We start from the raw sequence: 21,989 nt of genomic DNA on the forward strand, positions 1-21,989 counted from the left end.
CATAGTAGCAGAACTAGATTGGTATATTACTACTCAAATCCCAAATAATTATACTACTTAGAGGTGGGAATGGAGAAAAATCATCTGTGCTAGTGAAGGTGGGGTGTGTGTGTGTGTGTGTGTGTGTGAATTTGTGTGTGTGTGTTGCATCCGAGTATTAGAGATGAGACAATTGGGTCATGACAAGGACCAGTCTCAGTGAAGCAGAGTTGTCCTGGTCCAATGCCTGCAAGAGTCCAGAAACTCCACTCAGAGATTCATACATTGATCACTTAAATCTGAGAAGGGACAGTACCATGGCTAAGAGGAGAGCACATACCCTAGCAATTGTCAGGCACTAGGTAGGAGGAGACCATGTTTGTTCTAGACAGAGTCAACCAGGTAAAACGAGAAACAACAAATGACTCATGTGAGAGAAAACATTCTCAGCAGAGCACAGTGGAATGTTGTCCTGGAGACTGAGAGAAAGATTTACCCTTCATTGAACTGGAGGAGACATAACAAGATTGTTTGCTACCCTTAGCAGGGCCCAGGCCATTACACAATGGCAGAAAGCGATGACTCAGGAAGTACCAGATAATAATGGGATGAGTGGCACCTGATGCTGTGTGCCAGCGCTGTCTTACTTGATTTCATTTATGTTTCAGGAAAATACTGTGGGAGTGTCATTATGCACATTTATAAATGAGGCAAGGTGCTCATTCAGAGAGGTTATATAACTTGCATACTATTCCACTACGAATTCACATCCTGATCTATCCAATTCTAAAGGCTGTACTGTTAAGCTTTATGTTGGCTGTGATAAGAAAGTATTGCCAGGAACTCAAAATGCAGAATTGATGCTTCTAGTCAGCCTGCTGGACTGCTTGGACGGAGCTGACATGAGCGATGCCTCTGCCCTTCCCAATCCAAACACATAATAGTGGTGGGTAAATAGTACAAAAATTGTTTTAATTGGTAGCTGAGCTTGAAACCAGGAAAGGAAAATTCCAAATTGCCAAAGCAAATTGGGGATTTGTGGCAGGGCCTGAACCTGAGGACTTCACTGGAGAGGGATTAGAATTAGGCCTTAACAGATGGAACTGGGACTTCAGTACCAGACTCATGGAGCAGTCGGGAAAGAGTGCCCTGCAGGTAGGGAAAGTCAGAAACGAGATAACTGTATAAATGGGGATTCAGAATGGGCTTCTCCAGAAACTGACGACTGGAAATACACTGTCTGCTGGCTTGAGTAGATTCAGGGAAACGTGACAAGTGCCCACATTAAAACCCACTTTAGGTTGTAAGGTTGTAATTCACACCACCTGAATGATACATGGAAACTGGCATTTTAAATACTGGCCCAGAATCACTGAAACCCAGGGAGCTCTGGCCTGGGCTGATAGGAAGCTATTGCAAAGGGATCCTCCTCCATGCAGGGCATAAGGGACTCTTCCTCCATCCTCCCCAATTCTTCTGAAGATGGTTATAGTAAAAATTGTATCTGGACAAACTCTGGTAACATCTTTGGATTAGGAAGAGAAAATAATTGTAAGTATTCAGTCAGAAAAAAAAGGAACAAACATTAAACTGTTCTTAGTTTTTCTCTGCAGCATTAAAGACCGGATTACATTGGTCAAATATGTATGGAGTATTTTTTCCTTTTAGTTTAATTCAATTTTTTGAATAGGTAATTTATTCTCAAGAATCAAAACTCAAAAGATACAAAAGGGTATCTTTCCATCTTCTCTGCAAGTGTCCAGTTCTCAGTTCCCCCGAGAAGCAATCAGTTACCAGTCTATTAGTGTCCTATTCCTGCTATAACGAATTACCACAAATTTATTGTCTTATGGTTCTGGAGGTCAGAAGTCCAAAACAGGTCTTATTGGGGCTAATTCAGGTGTCACCAGGGATACATTATTCTAAAAGTTCTGAGGGAGAATCTGTTTCCTTGCATTTCCCTGCTTCTAGAGGCCACCTGAATTCCATGGCTCATGGCCCTTCCCTTTATCTTCCAAGCCAGCAGTGTAGCATCTCCAAATCTCTCGGACCCGGAAACATACTCCTCTGACTTTGTTTCTGCATATACAGACCCTGTGATTACATTAGGCCCACCTGGATAACCCAGGATAATCTCCTTATCTCAAAGTCAGTTGATAGGTGATTGGTCGGAAATCTTTTTTTTTTTTTTTTTTTCTTGAGATGGAGTTTTGCTCTTGTTGCCCAGGCTGGAGTGCAATGGCGTAATCTCAGCTCACTGCAATCTCTGCCTCCTGAGTTCAAACGATTCTCTTGCCTCAGCCTTCTAAGTAGCTGGGATTACAGGCACCCACCACCATGCCCAGCTAATTTTTGTTTTTTCGGTAGAGACAGGGTTTCATCATGTTGGCCAGGCTGGTCTCGAACTCCTGACCTCAGGTGACCCACATGCCTCAGCTTCCCACAGTGCTGGGATTACAGGCGTGAGCTACCATGCCCAGCTTGGTCTGCAATCTTAATTCTCCTTTGCCCTGTAATCTAACATATTCACAGATTCTGGGGATTAGACATGAACATCTTTAGGGGGCCGTCATTCTGCCTACCAGAGTCATTTTCTTGTGTTCCCCACCAGAGATATTATGTGCTTATATCAACTGTCAGAGGTCCATGGTAGAGGTCAGAATGAACTCCAGTTCATTCAAATAGAATGAGATTTATCAAAGGACTTTCAAAGTCAATGGGAGAGCTAAAGAAACAACTTCTAGGATAAGTGTCCAGAAATGACTAAGCCACGTGTAGCTGGACCACCAAGGCGCAGCTTTTGTTTGTTTCCTATAAAGGAAACTGTAGATCAAGAATTTGTCTGTAAGGTAGAAAGCCTCTGCTCAGCTGTAGGCTTAAGAACCACACTTCCTCTGCCAGAATCACACCAGCCGAAGAGTTACCTTTAATCACCTGTCCCCTTCACCACTTAACACAGTTCCACCTCCAAGTTTTGCACGAATGCACTGAATTTATAATACCTAAAATCCCATCCAGGACAATAGTTGCAAGGAAATCAGGGAAATGTCATTTTTATCTTCATAATTTCTACAGTATAGAACAGCACATTTGGAGGTTAAGACAGATGTTGAGTGAACCAACCTGGTATATACACTGATACATTGACAGATTTTCCCATAAAAATACAAATGGTGGTATAATTGCACACATAATAATGCTCCTTGCTCTTTTTTCTTTAAATTAATATAAATGTATCTTGACAATTTTTTCAAATCATCACATAAGCAGCTTTTTTTATGGCTGTATAATATTCCTTTATATAGGTACAGCTTAATTAAATTCATTTGTCTCTTTTTGCTAGCTATTTGTCTTGTTTCTACTCTTTTGCTATGACATACATCTGTACATCTTATACATTTATATCATTTTGTACATAGGCTAGTATATCTATTGGGTCAATTACCATAAAGCAAATGTCTAGATCAAAGGGTAGTTTCATTTGTAAATTTGGTAATTTTTGCCAAAATCATTCCAAAAAGGTTATGCCACTTTGTACTCCTGTCAGCAGTTAATAAATGGTCTTTTTTCAACACCCTTACTGACAAAGGTACATTATAAACCTTTTTTAAACTTTTGTTGACATGGTGGGAGAACAAAAGGTTCAGATTTAATTTGCACATCTCTGGTGTGGACGAAGGTTGAACATATTTTTGTGAACTCTCTTCTCATAATCTTTCCCTATTAAAAAAATTTGGCCTTTAAGTATTTGTAGAAGTCCTTTAGTATGAAAATCAACATTTTAGTTGTGATATTTGTAAATATATCTAATTTTTCAGTTGTTAACATTTTACATGATAGTTCTGTTTCATGAAGAAGTTTTTTATTTCTATATAGTAGAAATTATCAATCTTTTTGATAGATTTTGAATTTCTGTCATAGTTAGAAAAGTCCTCCCTACTCAGATTCTTTAAATAACTCACAGAAATCTATTTGGAATATGTAAAGTGTTACAAGTGGATATAAATATAATTTTTCCAGATGGCTACCCTATTTCTGTACTTTTCTTTCAGTTCTAATTGATCTGTCCATTCTGGCTTCAGTACATTTTTTTAATTTTTGTAACCTTATAATAATATACTTAATATAAGGATAAGTCCCCATTAATTACTCTCTCTTTTCAGAATTGTCTCTTGTGGCTTTTTTGTGTGTTAAGTCTGGAAGCAGCTTGTCTAGTTCAAAAAAATAGCTATTTATGTTGTTTCTACTCTTTTGCTATTACTTACATCTGTGTGTATGTAATAGCAAAGTCCTGCTGTATTTTTATTGGGATTATGTTATATTTAGACATTAACTTAGAAATAACTTACATTTTTATTCTACTGAAAGATCTTAACCAAGAATATTATATGCCCTTTATATTTTCTAGTTCACATCCCTTAGGGCGTTTTAACATTTTCTTCAAATAAATGTATTTTTCTGGTTAGGTTTATTTTTAGAGATGTTGTCTTCTTATTGTATTGTAATTCAAAAAATTATTTCTATTAGTTGTTTTTATGTACAGAGGTTATTGATGCCACTATATTTACTTTATTATCCTTAGGTATTTTTCTCCACTTGATCATCCATGAACAAGGTTGTAGTCACCAATTATTTTCTGTAAATAGTAAATATTTAAGTCTACTTATTTAAGTCTTTATGGTCTCTGCTGAACATACTCAACTTGCTGTTGTAGCATGAAAGTCGCCATAGTCACAGTGTAAATGAATGAGCATGGCTGTGTTCCATTAAAACTTTACTGTGGGCTGGGTGCGGTGGCTCACGCCTGTAATCCTGGCACTTTGGGAGGCTGAGGCGGGCGAATCATGAGGTCAGGAGTTCGAGATCACCCTGGCCAACATGGTGAAACCCCGTTTCTACTAAAAATACAAAAAATTAGCTGGGCATAGTGGCGGGCACCTGTAATCCCAGCTACTCGGGAGGCTGAGGCAGGAGAATCGCTTGAACCCAGGAGGCGGAGGTTGCAGTGAGCCGAGATGGCGCTACTGCACTCCAACCCGAGCAACAGAGTGAGATTCCATCCCCGACCCAAAAAAAAAACTTTACTGTGGACATTGACATTTAAGTTTCATATGATTATCGTGTAACACAAAATGTTATTCTTTTAATTTTTTTTCCAACCATTAAAAATGTAAAAACCATTTTTAGCTCATGAGTCCCACGTAAACACGTGTGGCCAGATTTTGCCCATGGGCTAGAGTTTGACAACACCTGGACAAGGTGAACAGAGGTCCTCTGCTGCTCACATACTTGTTCCTCCTCTTATATCTGTAGTTTTTGTTTTTATTGACAAGATGTTACTTGGACTGTGAATATTCTTAAGTATTATATCTTTATTGTGAATGACACCCTTTAACATTATAAAGGTCCCCAATTTTGTTTCACTTTTTGGCCATAATTCTACCTTGCCTAGTACTGAAATCACAAATATTGCTTTCTTTTGGTTTACATTTTCTTGCTACACATTTTCCCATGTTTTTATTTTCAAACTGTTGAAATAATTTTATTTTAAATATACTTTTATATAGGGCATAGAGTTGGGTTTTCTTTCTTATAAGACCTGATAGTATTTTTCTTGTAATAGGTGATTTAAATGTAAATGTATTGATATGTGGGGTATGTTTGATGTTATTATTTCAGATCACTTTACAATATGTATACAATAAATTAGGAAACAAAACCAATAAAATTAGAAAGTTGTAATTTTAGGGGAAAAACTATTAGCCAACTTTTTCAGGAAAATTAGTTATAGCAAAAAGAAAACCTTTCACAAATGATAAGAAAAAAGTAATCACTGATTTTAAGAAATTAAATTTTTAAAGATTTTTTTGGTTCAACTTTAAGCAAATTTGAAAACTTCTATACAACGTGTAATTTCCTGGGAAAATATAATTTACCCAGATTTACTTTAGGTAAAATAATTAGACAAATCTATTAGTATAGAAAACATACAGTTCTGTTAGAAATTAAAGCTAAAAAATTAAAGTTTATTAATTAATTTAAAAAGAACAGTAATAAACTCATTACAAGTTAACATAAATAACATATTACAGATCTCGTTAATGTCTGACTCAATAAAAGATAGTTGAATTCTCATACCTACTTCTGCGGCCAATCTGCTGCAATATGATGTTTTGGTTGAAATAATTAAAAAAAAAAAATCCAGCCTCTCACAGATATGTAGTTAGAAAATGGAGGAGTATTTCAACAGCCTTTTCAGATAATTATGGATAGTCTTCTCTGAAAGTAAACCAGAACTGGGTAAGTGATAGTTTCTTAAAAGTTAGTTCCAAAGTAGAATCTGAAACTGTATCATTAAATTTTTTGAACTCTGACTGTTATGTCAAAACTCTGTTATGTCTTGTGATTGAATGACATCTTTTACCCATGCATGATTTTGTGACAGTGTGTATTATGCATTTGGAAAATATAGACTTCAAATATGTAGGTCTTCTAAACATGTATACATTTTATTGAACAATATAAAACTTGTGGAAATATCACCACAGTTCCTATCAGAAAATTCTAAGTATTGAAACGTTCATAGTGGTAGATATAAGTTTTCTGTTACTTTAAAACTTGAATTTTATCTTTGGCAGCACACCTGTCAGTTATTTCCCTGGAAGTCAGGTATACTTCTTTCATTTTTGAACAAATGTTTGTCTCCTACCTAAGTCTGAAAACACTTTGGCTTGTCAGCTGTTCTTTCAGTAAAAATGGCTGTCCATGAAAAAAAAAGTAAAAGTAGTCATTCAGTTTGCAACTCAAAGAATCGCGTAAGTGCTTTTCCTGGAGACAGCCATTGTACTTCAGTATGCAGCAGGAGTGCTTTTTGTGTGCTTCCCATTTTATCACAGAAAAGATGAAAAAGGTGTGCTCAAGGGTCAATAGTTAATAACATTAACAACTTTTACTGCTTCATCAAGGAGTTTTTTTTTTTTTTTTTTTTTTTTTTTTTTTTTTTTGAGATGGAGTTTTGCTCTTGTTGCTCAGGCTGGAGTGCAATGGTGCAATTTCGGCTCCCTGCAACCTCTGCCTCCCGGGTTCAAGAGATTCTCCTGCCTCAGCCTCCCGAGTAGCTGGGATTATAGGCATGTGCCACCACGCCCGGCTAATTTTGTATTTTTAGTAGAGATGGGGTTTCTCCATGTTGGTCAGGCTGGTCTCGAACTCCTGATCTCAGGTGATCCACCCGCCTTGGCCTCCCAAAGTGCTGGGATTACAGGTGTGAGCCACTGCGCCCACCCTATCAAGGATATTCTTAAATGAAACTGACATTTAAGTCAATGTGTTCATTCTACTGTGAGGGCATGGCAATGAAGAATGCAAGCACTGCTAGAATGGTTTGGTGCCACTACCTTCCTACATTCCTGCTAAGGCACTGGCCATTAAATTTACCATTGCTTTTGTGCCATCAATGCCAAATGCTAACACAGTTGTTCCATGATAGACCATTAGATTAAAAAGAAGTTGCCAATCATTCACATAGGAAGAGATCTTCTTTGAATAGTGTATGTTGATACTGTTAGACAAATATAAGCAAAACTGCAAGTCTAGCCACATCTGTAAATGTGAGCCATTTGTAGTACATCTGTTATGTACCCATACAAATTTTAAAAATAAAAACAAAAGGTAATCTAAGCATGCTTCTTTAAAAAGTTTTCAGCCATTTACAAGGCAAAAGTATAATTCTGCAGATGAGTTATGTACTGAGTCTTTATGTTTGCAGCTACATTTACAATCTAACAAGTTATTTTATTATTGGAAAGTGCCATGATTTCATCGACTAAATTTTTATCCATGGGTGATTACTGCAAATGGAATATTTTGGTCTTAGACTTCAGGATGTGCATTCATCAGTGTCAACTATATAAAATTTTATTAGCCTCTAGGTTTTTGTGTACATTTCTCTAATGCGTTTATCTAGCTTTTAGTTTGAAAGGCTGCAACAAATAATTTTTTTGGCTCATCACATATAGGTTTACAATTTTAAAATCTTTTTTCTTTAAACTATGAACAATTGGTCTCAAAACAATTCTTCAACTCGACTGTCACTATAATACTATTCAAAAATGCACAGCTCATCATCGAGAAGTATACTTTGCAATTTCTTCCTGAGATCTACATCTTCGTAGCATCACCTGCATCCTTGTTTGTACATTCTACGTGATAACAACTGCTTTGGGCATTATTCCACACGTTTTGTGGCTTAGGATTTTTAGCTCTTCTCTGATTTACTGAAAATGGAATTTGTGTTTTTGTTACTTGTTTTCTTTGTTGTTTTGGGATAATTTTCAGGGAGAAAAGGGATGTGCCAATATTATATGAACGTCTTCAGGTTGGAAGTCACCACAAAATTGTTTTTTAAGAACTAAGCGTTTTACTCTATTATACAATATATACACAAAAGAACACAAATCATGGCCGGGCGCGATGGCTCATGCCTGTAATCCCAGCACATCGGGAGTCCAAGGTGGGCGTATCACCTGAGGTCAGGAGTTCAAGACCAGCCTGGCCAACATGGTGAAACCCCATCTGTACTGAAAATACAAAAATTAGCTAGGTGTGGGGGCAGGCACCTGTAATCCCAGCTACTCGGGAGACTGAGGCAGGAGCATCTCTTGGACCCAGGAGGCAGAGGTTGCAATGAGCCGAGATCATGCCATCGCACTCCAGCCTGGGAAACAAGAGTGAAACTCCCTCTTAAAAAACAAAAAACAAAAATACCTCACAAATTATGAATTTATAGCTTCATTAATTATCACAAAGGAAACACCCATGTAGCCATCACTAGGTCAAGAAATGGAATAAGACCAGCGCCCCAGAAGTCTGCATCGTGTTCCCTTCTGGCCCCTAGTAACCTCTCTTCTTTCTGATTTGTAACGGATAGATTAGTTTGGCCAGCTTTTGAATTTTGTATAAATGAAATCATATAGTCTGTATTCTTTTCTGTCTGACTTCTGTTCACCCTTATGTTTGTGTGATTCTTTCTTTTGGTGGGCATAATAACACAAGTTAGTGTCCATTCTACTGTTGGTAAACATTTGAGGTTATGAATAATGCTGCTATGAATATATTTGTATGTGACATTTTTGTGCACAGATGTATGCGTTTTTATAATATGCCAAGGAGTGGAATTGCTGGTCATAAGACATAGATGATTTTAGCTTTAGTGGGTATTGCCAAGAAGACCACTTAATCTTAATTGCAATTAAGATTTCACTACATGAAATCTTATATTAATTATGTATTTATTATTTATATATTAATTTATATATTAACATGTATATTAATTATATATTTTACTACATGACCAATCAAGTACAGGGTCTTGTAAAGACTACAGTGGTTTTTTGGTGGCCTTTTTAAAAAGAAAGTTACTTGAGAATGCACCCCAGCACACAGGGTTGCAAATGAAGAAAGAAGTAGATGTAATACAGAAAAAAGAAAGGAAGAGAGGAAAGGGCCCTCAGTGTTGCCAGCTATGCAGTAATCCAGATTGCAATTAAGATTAAGTGGTCTTAATTTGAAATTTATTTTGATGACAAAAGAGATTGAACATTGTTATATATGGTACATTGGCTCTTGCATAGTTTTAGGGGGTGAACTTTTTCTAAAACGATGTCTATTTTTCCTGGGAGTTTTCTGTCTTTGGTTTAGAGATATGGAGGCATTTTTGATATACTCTGGATATGACCCTTTGGTAGATTATATCAAATATCTTTTCCCATTCTTTGTTTTACCTTTTTATTCAGTAGTAGTTTCTTTTGATTATCCAAAGTTTACAATTTTTATGCCAAATTAATTAATCCTTATAATGGTTTGTATGCTTTTTGTGTTCAGTTTCAGAAATCTTTTCCCAAACAAAAATCATAAAGGTACCTTCTATGTTTTTATCATTTTTAATCTTTCACATTTAGATCTACAGTTCACCCAGAATCTATTTTTGTGTATGGTGTGAGGCTGAAATTAATATTAACTTTTTTCTCTATGTATACACATTTAACCCAGAACAGTGTATTTTTAAAAACCCCTTCTTTACAACACTGCATTGTTACATCTGTCATAAATAAAGTGTCCACTATGTGGGGTGAGAGAGAGGAGAGGGAGAGAGAAAGAGAAAAGGACTGACTCAGCAAAGAATTTTCAGCTTTCAACTAACTGATGTTCAAGATAGAGATAAAGGAAAAAATAGGAGGTGATCATTACAGAAACAAATATAAGAATAGTTTGCAGGATTGAACAGAGATCAGTTCAAGTTGAAAAGGCCTATTGTGTTCCAAGCAGCATGAATGAAAAAGACTAGACCTAGGTCCAAAATGAAATTTTAAATAATCACAGATAACGAGGAGTTGATAAAAAATATTCCAGATGGGGGAAGTTCAGGCCAACGAGAAAGGAATGAGAATTTGACTAGCATCAGGCTTCTCACCAGCAATAGTAGATGCTGGAAAGCCACAGAGCAAGGCCTTTGAAGTTTAAGGGAAAAATAGTGTCAACTAAAATTATATATTTCACTAAATGATCAATCAAGTACATGGGCCTTGTAAAGATGCCGGTGGTTAACTTTTGGTGAACTTTTTAAAAAGAAGTTACTTGGGAATGCACCCTAGCACACAGAGTTGCAAATGAAGAAAGAAGTAGATGTAATATAGAAAAAAGAAAGAAAGAGGAAGAGAGGAAAGGGCCATCAGAGTTGCCAGCTATGCAGTAGTCTAGAAATATGTCAGTACAAACTGGAGTGGCAAGTTTGTGATCTCAAGTATGTCTCCAATAGCATGAATGGATTCTAGGCAGCAGATAGAATGACTAAAAAGCTAGATGATTTTAGGAATATGGTGAAGAGTACAAATATTACTTCTCTCAACAAGGAAGAAAAGACATTCAGAAATTCTAGGGAAAAATATTCTTTAAGTATTCATGGTCCAAATATGAAGTGAATTAGAATATGACCTGATTTAGAGACTGGTGTGAGTAAAAACGATCCATTTGACCTTTATGCTGAGAATTTTACCCTTTGTGGGTCACAAGTTTTGACAGTGACCCTTAGTGAAAGTAATTCAATCATATTGAAGCAAGCAATTCCTATACAATCATAATAATGTATTATTTATTGATTTTCAACTTATTGACAAAACAATGAAGGGTTTGTTACGAGTATAGAACAGAATGTAAATGTTACCAACTTTGGAAATAGAAAACCCAGCAAGGAGAAGGCCATAAAGAAATGCAGGTACTATTAGAATACAAAGGAAGACATCAAGAGATATGACTTGTATTTAGTGGAACCAGAAAGAGCTTTTAGAACATTGTTGATGTATAAAAATAGGGGAACTAAAAATGGTGATATAACTATGAACACTTTGAAGTGAAGAGGAATGGTTTTATGAGCTCATATTTCATCTGTCACAGAAAAAGTCACTAGATACATTTTCTAAAACTGATAGTTTAGGAAAATGCTATAAGGAAATTATTTTAAGAGTTGAAACTAACTACTAGAAGAACTGAAGTACAAATGGTTAAAAATGCTTGTCTCTGGGAGAGGGAATTTTATTTTTGATTATGTAAATGTTTGAATTTGGTCAAAATAAGCTGCATATTAAAAGACGCATCATGTCAAATTGGATTATTTCCAGAAATGCAAATGTAATTCAACATCAGAAAATCTGTTGAACTAAGTCACTACTTTAATAGATTGAAAGAGAAAAATAATAATCATCTCAAATAGGTACAGAAAAATTCAATAAAATTAAACAACCATTTATGATTCTAAAACTGGGAATTAAAAAATATTAGTTTGAAAAAGTTACAAGTGGAAAAACATGCCAGCTATATTTATAATCAATATTCAAATGCTAAAACTATTACCTTTAAAATCAAGAGTAAGAAAATGCTGTTGTTACTTTGATTCACAATTGTTCTGGAAGCCCTACCCTGCAGAATAATATAAGGAAAAGAAATAAGAAGTACAAATAATGGGAAAGAAGAAAAAAATCCATCTTTCACTACAGATTATTCACATAGAAACTTCCCAAGATGTATAGGCAATAAAAAATATTTAGCAAGGTTGCTGGATGTAAGATTTTATTTCTATACATTTTTAACAGAAAATGTATTTTTAAAAGATGTTATTACAGTAACTACAAAAAAAAAATAAGACCTTTAGGGACTAATCTAATGAAAGTTGTGAAACAATTGTAAAATTTCATTGAAAGAGACAAGAAAACATACCATGTTTATAGTTAAGAAGGCTCAGTATTGATAAATGCCAAGTATTCTAAAAATGATTGATAGATTTAATGTAGTTTAGTAATAGGTTCTATTTTGTGGAATTTGACAAACTGATGCTAAAATTTATATAAGAGAACAAAAGGCAAGATTGGTCAAAATGTATATGAAAGAACAAAAAGCAAGATTGGTCAAAAGACACCTAAAAAAGAACAACCTACTAATTCCACCTCCAGGTAATTTGTGCATGTATGCGCCAGACTATATGTACTCAAAATTTATAACAGCCTTGTTCATAACAGTAAAGATGAAAATAAAACAAAATTAGAAAGAAATTGCATGTCCATCAATGGTAGAATAGATACATAAATTGCGATATATTCCTATACTGAAATACTACATGATAACAGAAAAAAAAGTGAATAACATCTACCTGCATTAGCCTGGATGAATTTTCAAAGCCTGGTGTTTAAAGGAAAAAGAAAATAATAGATAAATGCACTCAATATGATTCTCTTCCTATAAAGTTCTAAAAAGATAAAGTTAACAATGTTTTATTTATTACATGTTATGTAATGTATATGTTTAAGGAGTAAAGGACAGATAAGGGATTAGTAACACAAAATTTTGGATAGTGATTATTTCTGGGACATGAGCTCAGGCAGCAAGAGAGAAATGGAATTAGAGAGAGGCTTATAAGATACTCCCAAAGTACTGGGAATTTGTATTCCAAGGTGGATGGTGAGTATGTAGAGATTCATCTTATTCAAGAAAACATGCATAGGCCATTAACCATAGAAGATTCTATTTATCTTTCTTTTATCGCTTCCCAGAGACAACCACTATTCTAATCAAATATTATTTATTTGCATGTAAATGATACAAATAATCATATTGTTTTCAAACTTACATAAATGGTATCATACTCTATATTGCCTGGAACCTGTGCTAACTCGTTATGTGTTGTCAGGATCTATCCATCATTACTCTTATAATGCCCATTTTAAAGAAAAGTAAGAGGTCAGGCACAGTGGCCCATGCCTGTAATCCCAGTACTTTGGGAGGTCGAGGCAGGCGGATCACCTGAGGTCGGGAGGTCAAGACCAGGCTGACCAACATGGAGAAACCCCGTTTCTAATAAAAACACAAAATTACAAAATTATCTGGGCGTGGTGACACATGACTGCAATCCCAGCTACTTGGGAGGCTGAGGCAGGAGAATCGCTTGAACCCAGGAGGAGGTGGTTGTGGTGAGCCAAGATCACACCATTGCAGTCCAGCCTGGGCAACAAAAGTGAAACTCCATCTCAAAAAAAAAAAAAAAAAAAAAAAAGGGTAGGGGGGAGGAGAGAGGAGGGGAGGAGAGGGGAGAAGAGAGGAGGAGAGGGAAGGAGAGGAGAATCAAAAGCCCAGAGAGGCCCAAAGCACAGAGAGATTCAGGGTCACATACTAGTGAGTGTACAGCTGGGATCTGAACTGAGATTCCACACTATATTTTCTCCCATATAGATCTAATTCATTCACTTTAAATGGCTTCAAATGATTAGACTCCTGTTTATATTTTAAAGTTTCCTTTTTTTAATATTGCAAACAGTACTTTGTGCAAACCTCTTGGTACACATTTACGGGTATCTGCATTTTCAGTTTTCTTAGATCTTGCCAAATTGCTTTCCAAATAGTTGCCCTCACAAGTAATGTGTGAACATTCCAATTTCTTCACATTATTACCAATATTTATTATTTTCAGATTTTGGTTTCTGTCAGTTCCTAAGGGATATGAAATGGTACTTCATTTTAATTTGCCTTTTTCTAATTTTTAGTGATGCTAAAAATTTTGGTCATTTGGGTTTACTTTTCTGTGAATTGCCTGTTGATATTCTTTGCCCGCTTTTTCTATGAATTGCCTGTTGAAATTGTGTTGCTTGACATTTGTATGTTGATTGGTACAAGGTGTTTACACATATTAGAGAAGGATAATTCACATATATATATTAAATATCTTTTTCTCAGTCGGTGGTTGGTCTTATAACTTGGTGTTTGGTGTCTGCGTGATACAAAATACTTTTAAATTGAACGTAGTATCATGTGTCAGCATTTCCTTTATGAGCTGTGCTTTTTTTCTGTTCATGATTGTTTTTCAAGGAAAGCATAACATTGTATTACAAAAAAAAGTTTTTCACTTTCAGACAACTACCAAGTCCTCTTCCAGACTTCCTGTACATTTTTGTACCAAAATGATGATGTGTGTGACAGCACAGATGGTAGAAAAAAGACTCAGACCAAAGTGGATATTACATGGATCCTTCTACTGCGCTACTATATTCACCTTCAGAGGATTAATAATCTGAGCAAACTGCTAGGTAGGTTTTTGATATGTTAAGAGAGAACATATTTCTTTCTAATTCCTGTTTAAGTCATGTTTCTTGTTGAGAATTATAAGATACTTTGACATCTTTCTGAGTGACTGTCATCAGAAGATGAAAATTTCACGGGTTCTTAACCTGGGATACATGCGTCTTTGGATAGAATAGTATTTCAATGTAATTGGTTCCTTTAGAAATTTTCTATATATTATTTCATATGTTTAAAAACATTATGATAAGGAGGCATCCAGAGGCTTTCTAAGACCACTGCCAAAGTGGTCCATGGCTCAGAGCAGTTAAGAACTAGTAATTCCAATGTGACAGTTTATGAAATGAGCAAGATGACATTTTGGCTTTAGAGAAAGAGTGGTGCAGTAGCCAGTATGTTAAAGGGAAGAAATGCAAGACTTCAGATGGGATATTAATTCCATGGAGTTTTGTTGTTTTTTTTTTAAATTATTGGTGCTATCTAAAAAATATCCAGAAAAACTGATAAAATCTGCTTCACATCAGTCCCCCTTGTAATTGTGTGACATTGTTGTTTTATCTGTGCTCATGATGTTGGTGATCCAGTGTTGCCCATCAGTGCAAACAGTCAGACTAGATAATTTGACCCATGCCAGGGCACAGTAATGGGGAAACCAGCAGGGCAAATAGGCTGAGTCACAGAGTTGCTAAGCACAGTTACCAGGAACTAACAAACCCTCTGAAAGATGTCAGGACAAAAAGGTTCATGGTGACAGGGGCTAGAGCAAGGGAAGTTCGGAGGGAAAGGACATGGACAAGAGCCAGTGCAGCCAGCCCTGGTGATCCCTTGCCCTTCAGCCACTCTGATCACCTCTGAATTCACCTGCTGGTACTTCCAACCACAAGTGCCATGTCGCACTGCTTTTCTGCCCTGGGCTTTCTTTGAAGCTACTGAGGTTTGACCAGCCTGCAGACAGGGTTTCCACAGACACAGGAGTAACCTTCAACTATTGAGGTAGGGAGCTCCTAGATAAACGTACCAGCTTCTCAGTCTCTCGATGGGATAGTTCTACATGGTTTGTCAGAAGGTCCCCAGTGGGACTGAGCCCTCACTGCCCAAGGCTGTAGCCCACTCATTTACTCGCCCTTATTGGCTCTTTTTCTTTTCTCTGTCACATTTTGTCCATTTCCTCACTTGTGCTTCTTGAAATGACTTTTCAAATAAACTGTCTACAAATTCTTACCTTAGAACCTGTTTTAGGGGGAACCCAAAAGAAAATAGGTACATGGAATATTGTTAATACCTAAAACTAAGCATTAGCCTCATGTGCCTCTGAAATTTTCTTTTTTTAATCTTTTTTTTTAAATTGTCACCCAGGCTGGTATGCAGTGGTGCAATCTTGGCTCACTGCAACCTTCACTTCCTGGGTTCAAGTGATTCTCCTGCCTCAGGCTCCTGAGTAGCTGGGATTACAGGCATGTGCCGTCATGCCCAGCTAGTTTTTATATTTTTAGTAGAGATAGGGTTTCACTATTTTGGCTAGGCTGGTCTCAAACTCCTGACCTCAGGTAATCCTTCTACCTCAGCCTCCCAAAGTGCCAGGATTATAGCCATAAGCCACTGTGCCTGGCCTGAAATTTTCTTTCCTTCCGTGGCAAGAAACAATTCCATTAGTGTATAAGCCCTAAAAACAGAGGAAGGTCATTGGCAGCCTTTAGTGGAGGTGGGAATATGTAAAGATAGTGGTTAGTGAGCAAATACCAACAATATTGAGATCATCCTGTTTTCTAACATTAACCTAAACTAAGGTATTTTTCTTTCTTAAGCATCTGCAACACCAGTATCTGGAATTTCTTTGCCAGATGATACACTTCTCACATCCCTTTACAACTCTGAGTTGATTTTGCGTCAGAAAGAAGTACATTTTTTCCTTAAAAAATTCTTACAGCTGTATTCTTCTTCCTGTATTGATGAATTTCCAAAAGAACTTCTTTGTCAACTGGAAAATCCCCCTCTTTCAGAAAAAGAATTACGTGAATCATCTGCCAAGGTAACGTGTTTTGAAATATCATATGTTTACATAAAACTTACTGGAATCATCCTTATATTTCAGAAGGAAGCACATTAGCTTCCATGCTGGCACAAAGATTTCTAGTTCCCTCACAGTTCTAGGGAAGGCTCTTTCCTGTGTTACCATGTGGATAGGCCAACCAAACATCCTGGGATTTTAGGACAGTTCACATTTCAATTGTTCAGTCTTGTTTTCATGAGTCTTTTAAAGTGCCTCAGAAGTCGCTGTATTCCTGTGCAAAACAGCATCTCTCAAGTGACCATTTTGCCAAGAAGTTACACAAGTTTCAGTATCATCACCCTATAAGAAAGCTAGACTGAGAGTGTCTAAATCTGTGCCAAATTTCTGTACCTTGGTTTTAAATGCGTGATAAAAATTCTTCATTGTGGGTACTTTTTGCAATCGTGAGTGTGAATAAATAATAGAGGTAACACTTTAAAATAAAAGTGCAAAGGCTTTTTATTTGGAAAAGTGTTATTAAATTGGATACATTTTCCCAAGATATGTAATATGGAAACATTTTAAGATACTGATTGTAGAGACATAGAAAGAGGAATATAAATGGAGATTTTTAAAAATTAAAGCTACTAAAGTCTTGAATAATCGTAGTTTGGATAAACTTCCAAAATGAATGTGATAAAAGATACTGAAAAAGTAAAGGATTTTATTTAAAAATAAGAATATGTATTTGAAATTTGGTATTCAGCCAACCTATGTGGAATACCTACTGTGTGCCAGAGACACTCTTAGTTGGTGGAGAAACAAAGGATGGATAAAGCATAGTCCCTGTACATACAGTCTTAGTGTGGTGGTAGAGAAACAGTGACAGGGTTAAAACAGAGGAAAGTTACTTTATTTTGGAGATGTTTTTTAAGAGAAAATGGCAGGATTAATACTAGCAGAAATAATGTGAAAATTAGTACATCTTAGTTTTACTTTCAATAGGGCTGATTGGCAATGGATAGATGAAAAAGTGAGGCTTTTTTTTTTTTTTTTTTGGAGACAGGGTGTCTCTGTGTTGCCCAGGCTGGAGTGCAGTGGTGTGATCTTGGCTCACTGCTACCTCTGCCTCCTGGGTTCAAGCGATTCTCCTGTCTCAGCCTCCTGAAAAAGTGAGTTATTTAAGAGACAGGTGATGAAGTTATGAAGCTTATGACACAAGAATGGAAAGGAAGAGATGGCTGTAAAACATATTTGCTTAAGTAACATTGAAAACAACAGCAACAAAAACAGTTTTGTGACTCTTTGGACCTGGAAAGTGAAGAGGAAATGACTAGAGCCTCTTGTACCGTTTGGAACTTCTATCTGTGATCATTAGTGCATGGTGACATCATTAGCACATACAGGGGAGGCAGGAGGATGAGTGCATTTTTCTGCTCTGTAGATACGGAATTGGAGATTCCTGTAGAAAACTCAAGTGGACATAGCATATTGTAAGCTTCCAATACACATTTGTGAAATGAATAAGTTGTACAGAATTCTTTCAAAACTAGAAAAAAATCACTGATTTATATTGAATTATCTCTACTTTGGACTTTACCATTGAACTCTTTAATTTTTATAGCTATAGATTTTCCCATATAAGATATATTCATGTTACCATTGCCAGCTCTCCCAGAGAAGTTCCCAGAGAACTGATAATATGGCTTGTTCCAGAATGGTGACCTTTGCTTATCTTATCCTACTAGAATATAGTAACCTTATGTTTTGGGTAGATAATTATACTTTTTTTTTTTTTTTTTTTTTTTTGAGACGAAGTCTCGCTCTGTCGCCCAGGCTGGAGTACAGTTGCGTGATCTCAGCTCACTGCAAGCTCTGCCTCCCAGGTTCACGCCATTCTCCTGCCTCAGCCTCCTGAGTAGCTGGGACTACAGGCACCCACCACCACGCCTGGTGAATTTTTTGTATTTTTAGTAGAGACAGGGTTTCACCATGTTAGCCAGGATGGTCTTGATCTCCTGACCTCATGATCCACCCACCTCGGCCTCCCAAAGTGCTGGGATTACAGGCGTGAGCCACCACACCTGGCCGATAATTATACATTTTTTAAAAACATCACTCTTGAACATTTCTTCCCTACTCAAGAGAGTCAGATGACTGTTAATAAATTATAAGTTTTAAAAAGTAGTGGAAAGACCTATTAAGATATTTTTAAGAATCCAGTCAAAGAAATGATTCTCAGTTGGGGTCATGCAGTGGCCCTCAGTGCAATGTATTGAAAGCACACTGGAAGATTTTTCAAACGACTTCCTCTCTCTTCCCAGATACTGGGATATCGTGGTATGCCCGATGCTTAGCAACACCATTCTGTGACCAGATTCTAAATCATTCAGGAAATAAGATAAAAGAGTAAAACAGACTGGGATTTAAAAGTGCTCATCTTTAGGAGTCATGAAGTTGATATTATAGGATGTGGTTTATATTTATTGGTGAAATGATCTTCATAGTAATGAGTACCAAAGTAGACAGATTTACTAATCTGGCCTCATATTATTGGGTCATTTCAGGCTCCTCACATGGGGACAGGCTCCTTAAAATCTGTTATATGAGGAGCAGAGAGTGTTCACTTCCTGCAAACATTTTACTCCCAGGAAGAAAGCACAGAAGTAGGCATGCCTAAAGTTCTTTTTCCCAGATTCAGCAATCGAGCAACACTCCTCCATGGGAAGGAGTGAGTGAGGAGGCGAGCAGGCCGGGAAGGTAAAGTTAATGTCTGGCCCTGCACACAGAAGCGCTCAGTGGGAGCAGAATGAAATCGTTGCCATCTAACACCAGATTCAGATTCACCCCTCCTGGGAACTGAGACTGTCTTTGAGGATTACTGCCAGGTGTCACAGATACCTCAGGCATTTTGGAGTAGGAGGCAGAGGACAGGAAGACTGAGAACAATAGTTTCAATTGATCTATTCTTGTGAATATTATCTAAGAGTTCAGAAACTAATAGGTGTGATTTCTTAAATACTATTCTAAAAGGAGCTCTGCTTGAGTATTTTAGTATTAAGGGCAGTCTATCATTACCCATTTCCTAAAGATTATGCTCCGAATGTTCAAGCTTGAATATATTGTAAATACATGTGACATTTCTAATGGCAGCAGTGTTATCAAAGAGTTGTTTCACCCTGTTTGCTCTTTTTTGATATAATTAGTGTAACACTCCCCAGGATAATCAGCTCTGGAGATCACTGTCTCTTGCCTGACAGGTGCAAACCACCTCATCATGTGTTCGTTTCACTGGGGTAGACAGCTAACGAGCATAAAGCCTTTTGGATTTATATATATATTTATATATATATATTTTTATATATATACACACACACACACACACACACACACACACACTCCAAGCTTGGCTGATTTTTATAATAACATCTTTGAACCTTTAATCACTCAGGAGGCTATTTTCAATCAAACTCGTTCCATAATTTGACACTTAAACCTACTTTCCCCCACAAAGAAGTAGATGCCTTTCCAGAACAATCATTGCTCTATGTTGTGCTCATCAGTTGTGTGATTCTGCATGTTGTCAAATCTTTCGGAGCTTTGTGATGGAAAAGCAAAGGTGGCAAACAAGTTACATTAAAAATTCCCCAAAAAGAATATGATTAAAATTGTGCGTAATGCTGAGTTATTCATGCTTGGACTGTATGCCTGTGACAGTCAGTGTAAGGTTAAATATCTGACTAGCGTGAGCTGCTTTACTTTTTATAGGACTGTGGCAAACCAGAGTTCTCCTGGTAGGCCTGTTGTTTTATTTCTTTCAAAGAATAAAAAAAAGTAGAATAAAAGTACTCAGTGTATAATTCATCAATTAGCATATGTAATGAGTCCTCTTGGCAACTACATATTATAGTATTTGAAAGGTAATGGAAAATTAAATACCTATTTTGATATTGACTTATGTTTATAATTTATCATTATTAGACTGCTGTGCTAATAAACAATGCACATATTGAAATAAAAGGTATTTTTACTTTTCAATACTTATCTAGTTAATGAATATGAAGTATTTGCTAAAATAGTTGTCAGAACCTCTGAAAGGCACTCAGATATGAAGAAATTTAAGAAATTATTTTTTGAATCAATTATTTACTTGATTTTTTTTTTTTTTGATGAACTGTCTGACATAAAATTACTCTTAATTAAGCACTTACAAATGATTGTTTAACCCTGCTAATTTTGCTTATTATGTATTTTGGTCATGCTTTTAGAAGCAAGGATTCTGGTTCATAATAGCCTTTTATGATTGTCTCTAGACATTTAGAAAACTTTTCACATTTAATATTACCTTTCAGTCAAAACATTTTTTCTTTTATCAGTAGACAACTTGAAAGGTCAGTGTTTTTATTTCCGTTTTTATTTTATTTTGAAGACTTACATTCACAATCATATTATATCTTGAATAGGCTCAGAAATAATGGGAAGGACAAAGCCTTATAGAAACACCAGGCATTTCTTTCTGGCCACTGACAAATACTCCTTGGTCATCAAACCTTGACAGGCCTTAGATATCAAAAAGACTGAAATAGAGGGACCACTTCCCAGCTGCCATGCTATAATCTTGGGCATAACAAGAAGTTAATATTGAAAGTAGTTTGCACTTCATTGAAGGAGGTTCCTTTTTTGTTTTTTGAGACAGAGTCTCGTTCTGTCGCCCAGGCTGGAGTGCAGTGGCATGATACTGGCTCACTGCAACCTCAGACGGTCCTTTTTAGACTTGAAATATTGTTTTTACCATTATTATCTCTATGGCTAGCCTGTTGTTTTGTTGATCATTAGCAACCATGCTTTGCTTTTTCAGTTACCTTAAACAACTAATTAAGTAATTTACCAAATTGGCAATTGCATTCTATACATTTATATTTCTTGAAGATTCCTCATTCAGTGACCAAAATTGCATAAAAGAAGCTGCGCCCATTCATCACGGACCACACTTACGAATCAGCCACATTCATTTAAGGAGAGGAGGATTTTAAATTTTCAGAGCAAGTGGATTTTAGAGGAATAGATTTTAGACTTGGGAGCAAAATATGTCTTATTTTCCATATGGCATTGCAAAAAAAATACTATTGGAAAAATAATAGTAATTTATAACCACACCCTTAGTATATTCACCAGTGAAAAAACCAGAAACCAAATAGGTGTTCCTAGAAACAGTGGTGATGTTGAGACTGAAATGGTGGCATGGGCATTTTCCCTGCTAGATCTTCATCCTGTAAGACTTAGCAGAGTGGAAGAGATTTGTTGAGTTCACTGGGTTCTGAAGCATATATATCTATATCTATATCTATATATATCTATACCTGTATATATATAGACATCTATCTATATCTATATCTATATC

At 36.3% G+C, this 21,989-nt stretch overlaps 1 protein-coding gene across 4 annotated transcripts in view; it reads left to right on the plus strand.

The window, feature by feature from the left end:
* CFAP54 (cilia and flagella associated protein 54) overlaps positions 1-21,989 on the plus strand; it is a 377,198-nt gene that overhangs the window by 265,566 nt on the left and 89,643 nt on the right. For all 4 annotated transcript variants that reach the window (XM_008004317.3, XM_037996664.2, XM_037996665.2 and 1 more), the window contains 2 exons: positions 14,433-14,606; positions 16,404-16,627. In XM_008004317.3, coding sequence (XP_008002508.3) covers positions 14,433-14,606; positions 16,404-16,627 — 398 coding nt within the window. The remainder of the gene's footprint in view (positions 1-14,432; positions 14,607-16,403; positions 16,628-21,989) is intronic.

This window comes from Chlorocebus sabaeus, chromosome 11 (assembly GCF_047675955.1).
Source record: "Chlorocebus sabaeus isolate Y175 chromosome 11, mChlSab1.0.hap1, whole genome shotgun sequence".
Taxonomy (NCBI): Eukaryota; Metazoa; Chordata; class Mammalia; order Primates; family Cercopithecidae; genus Chlorocebus; species Chlorocebus sabaeus.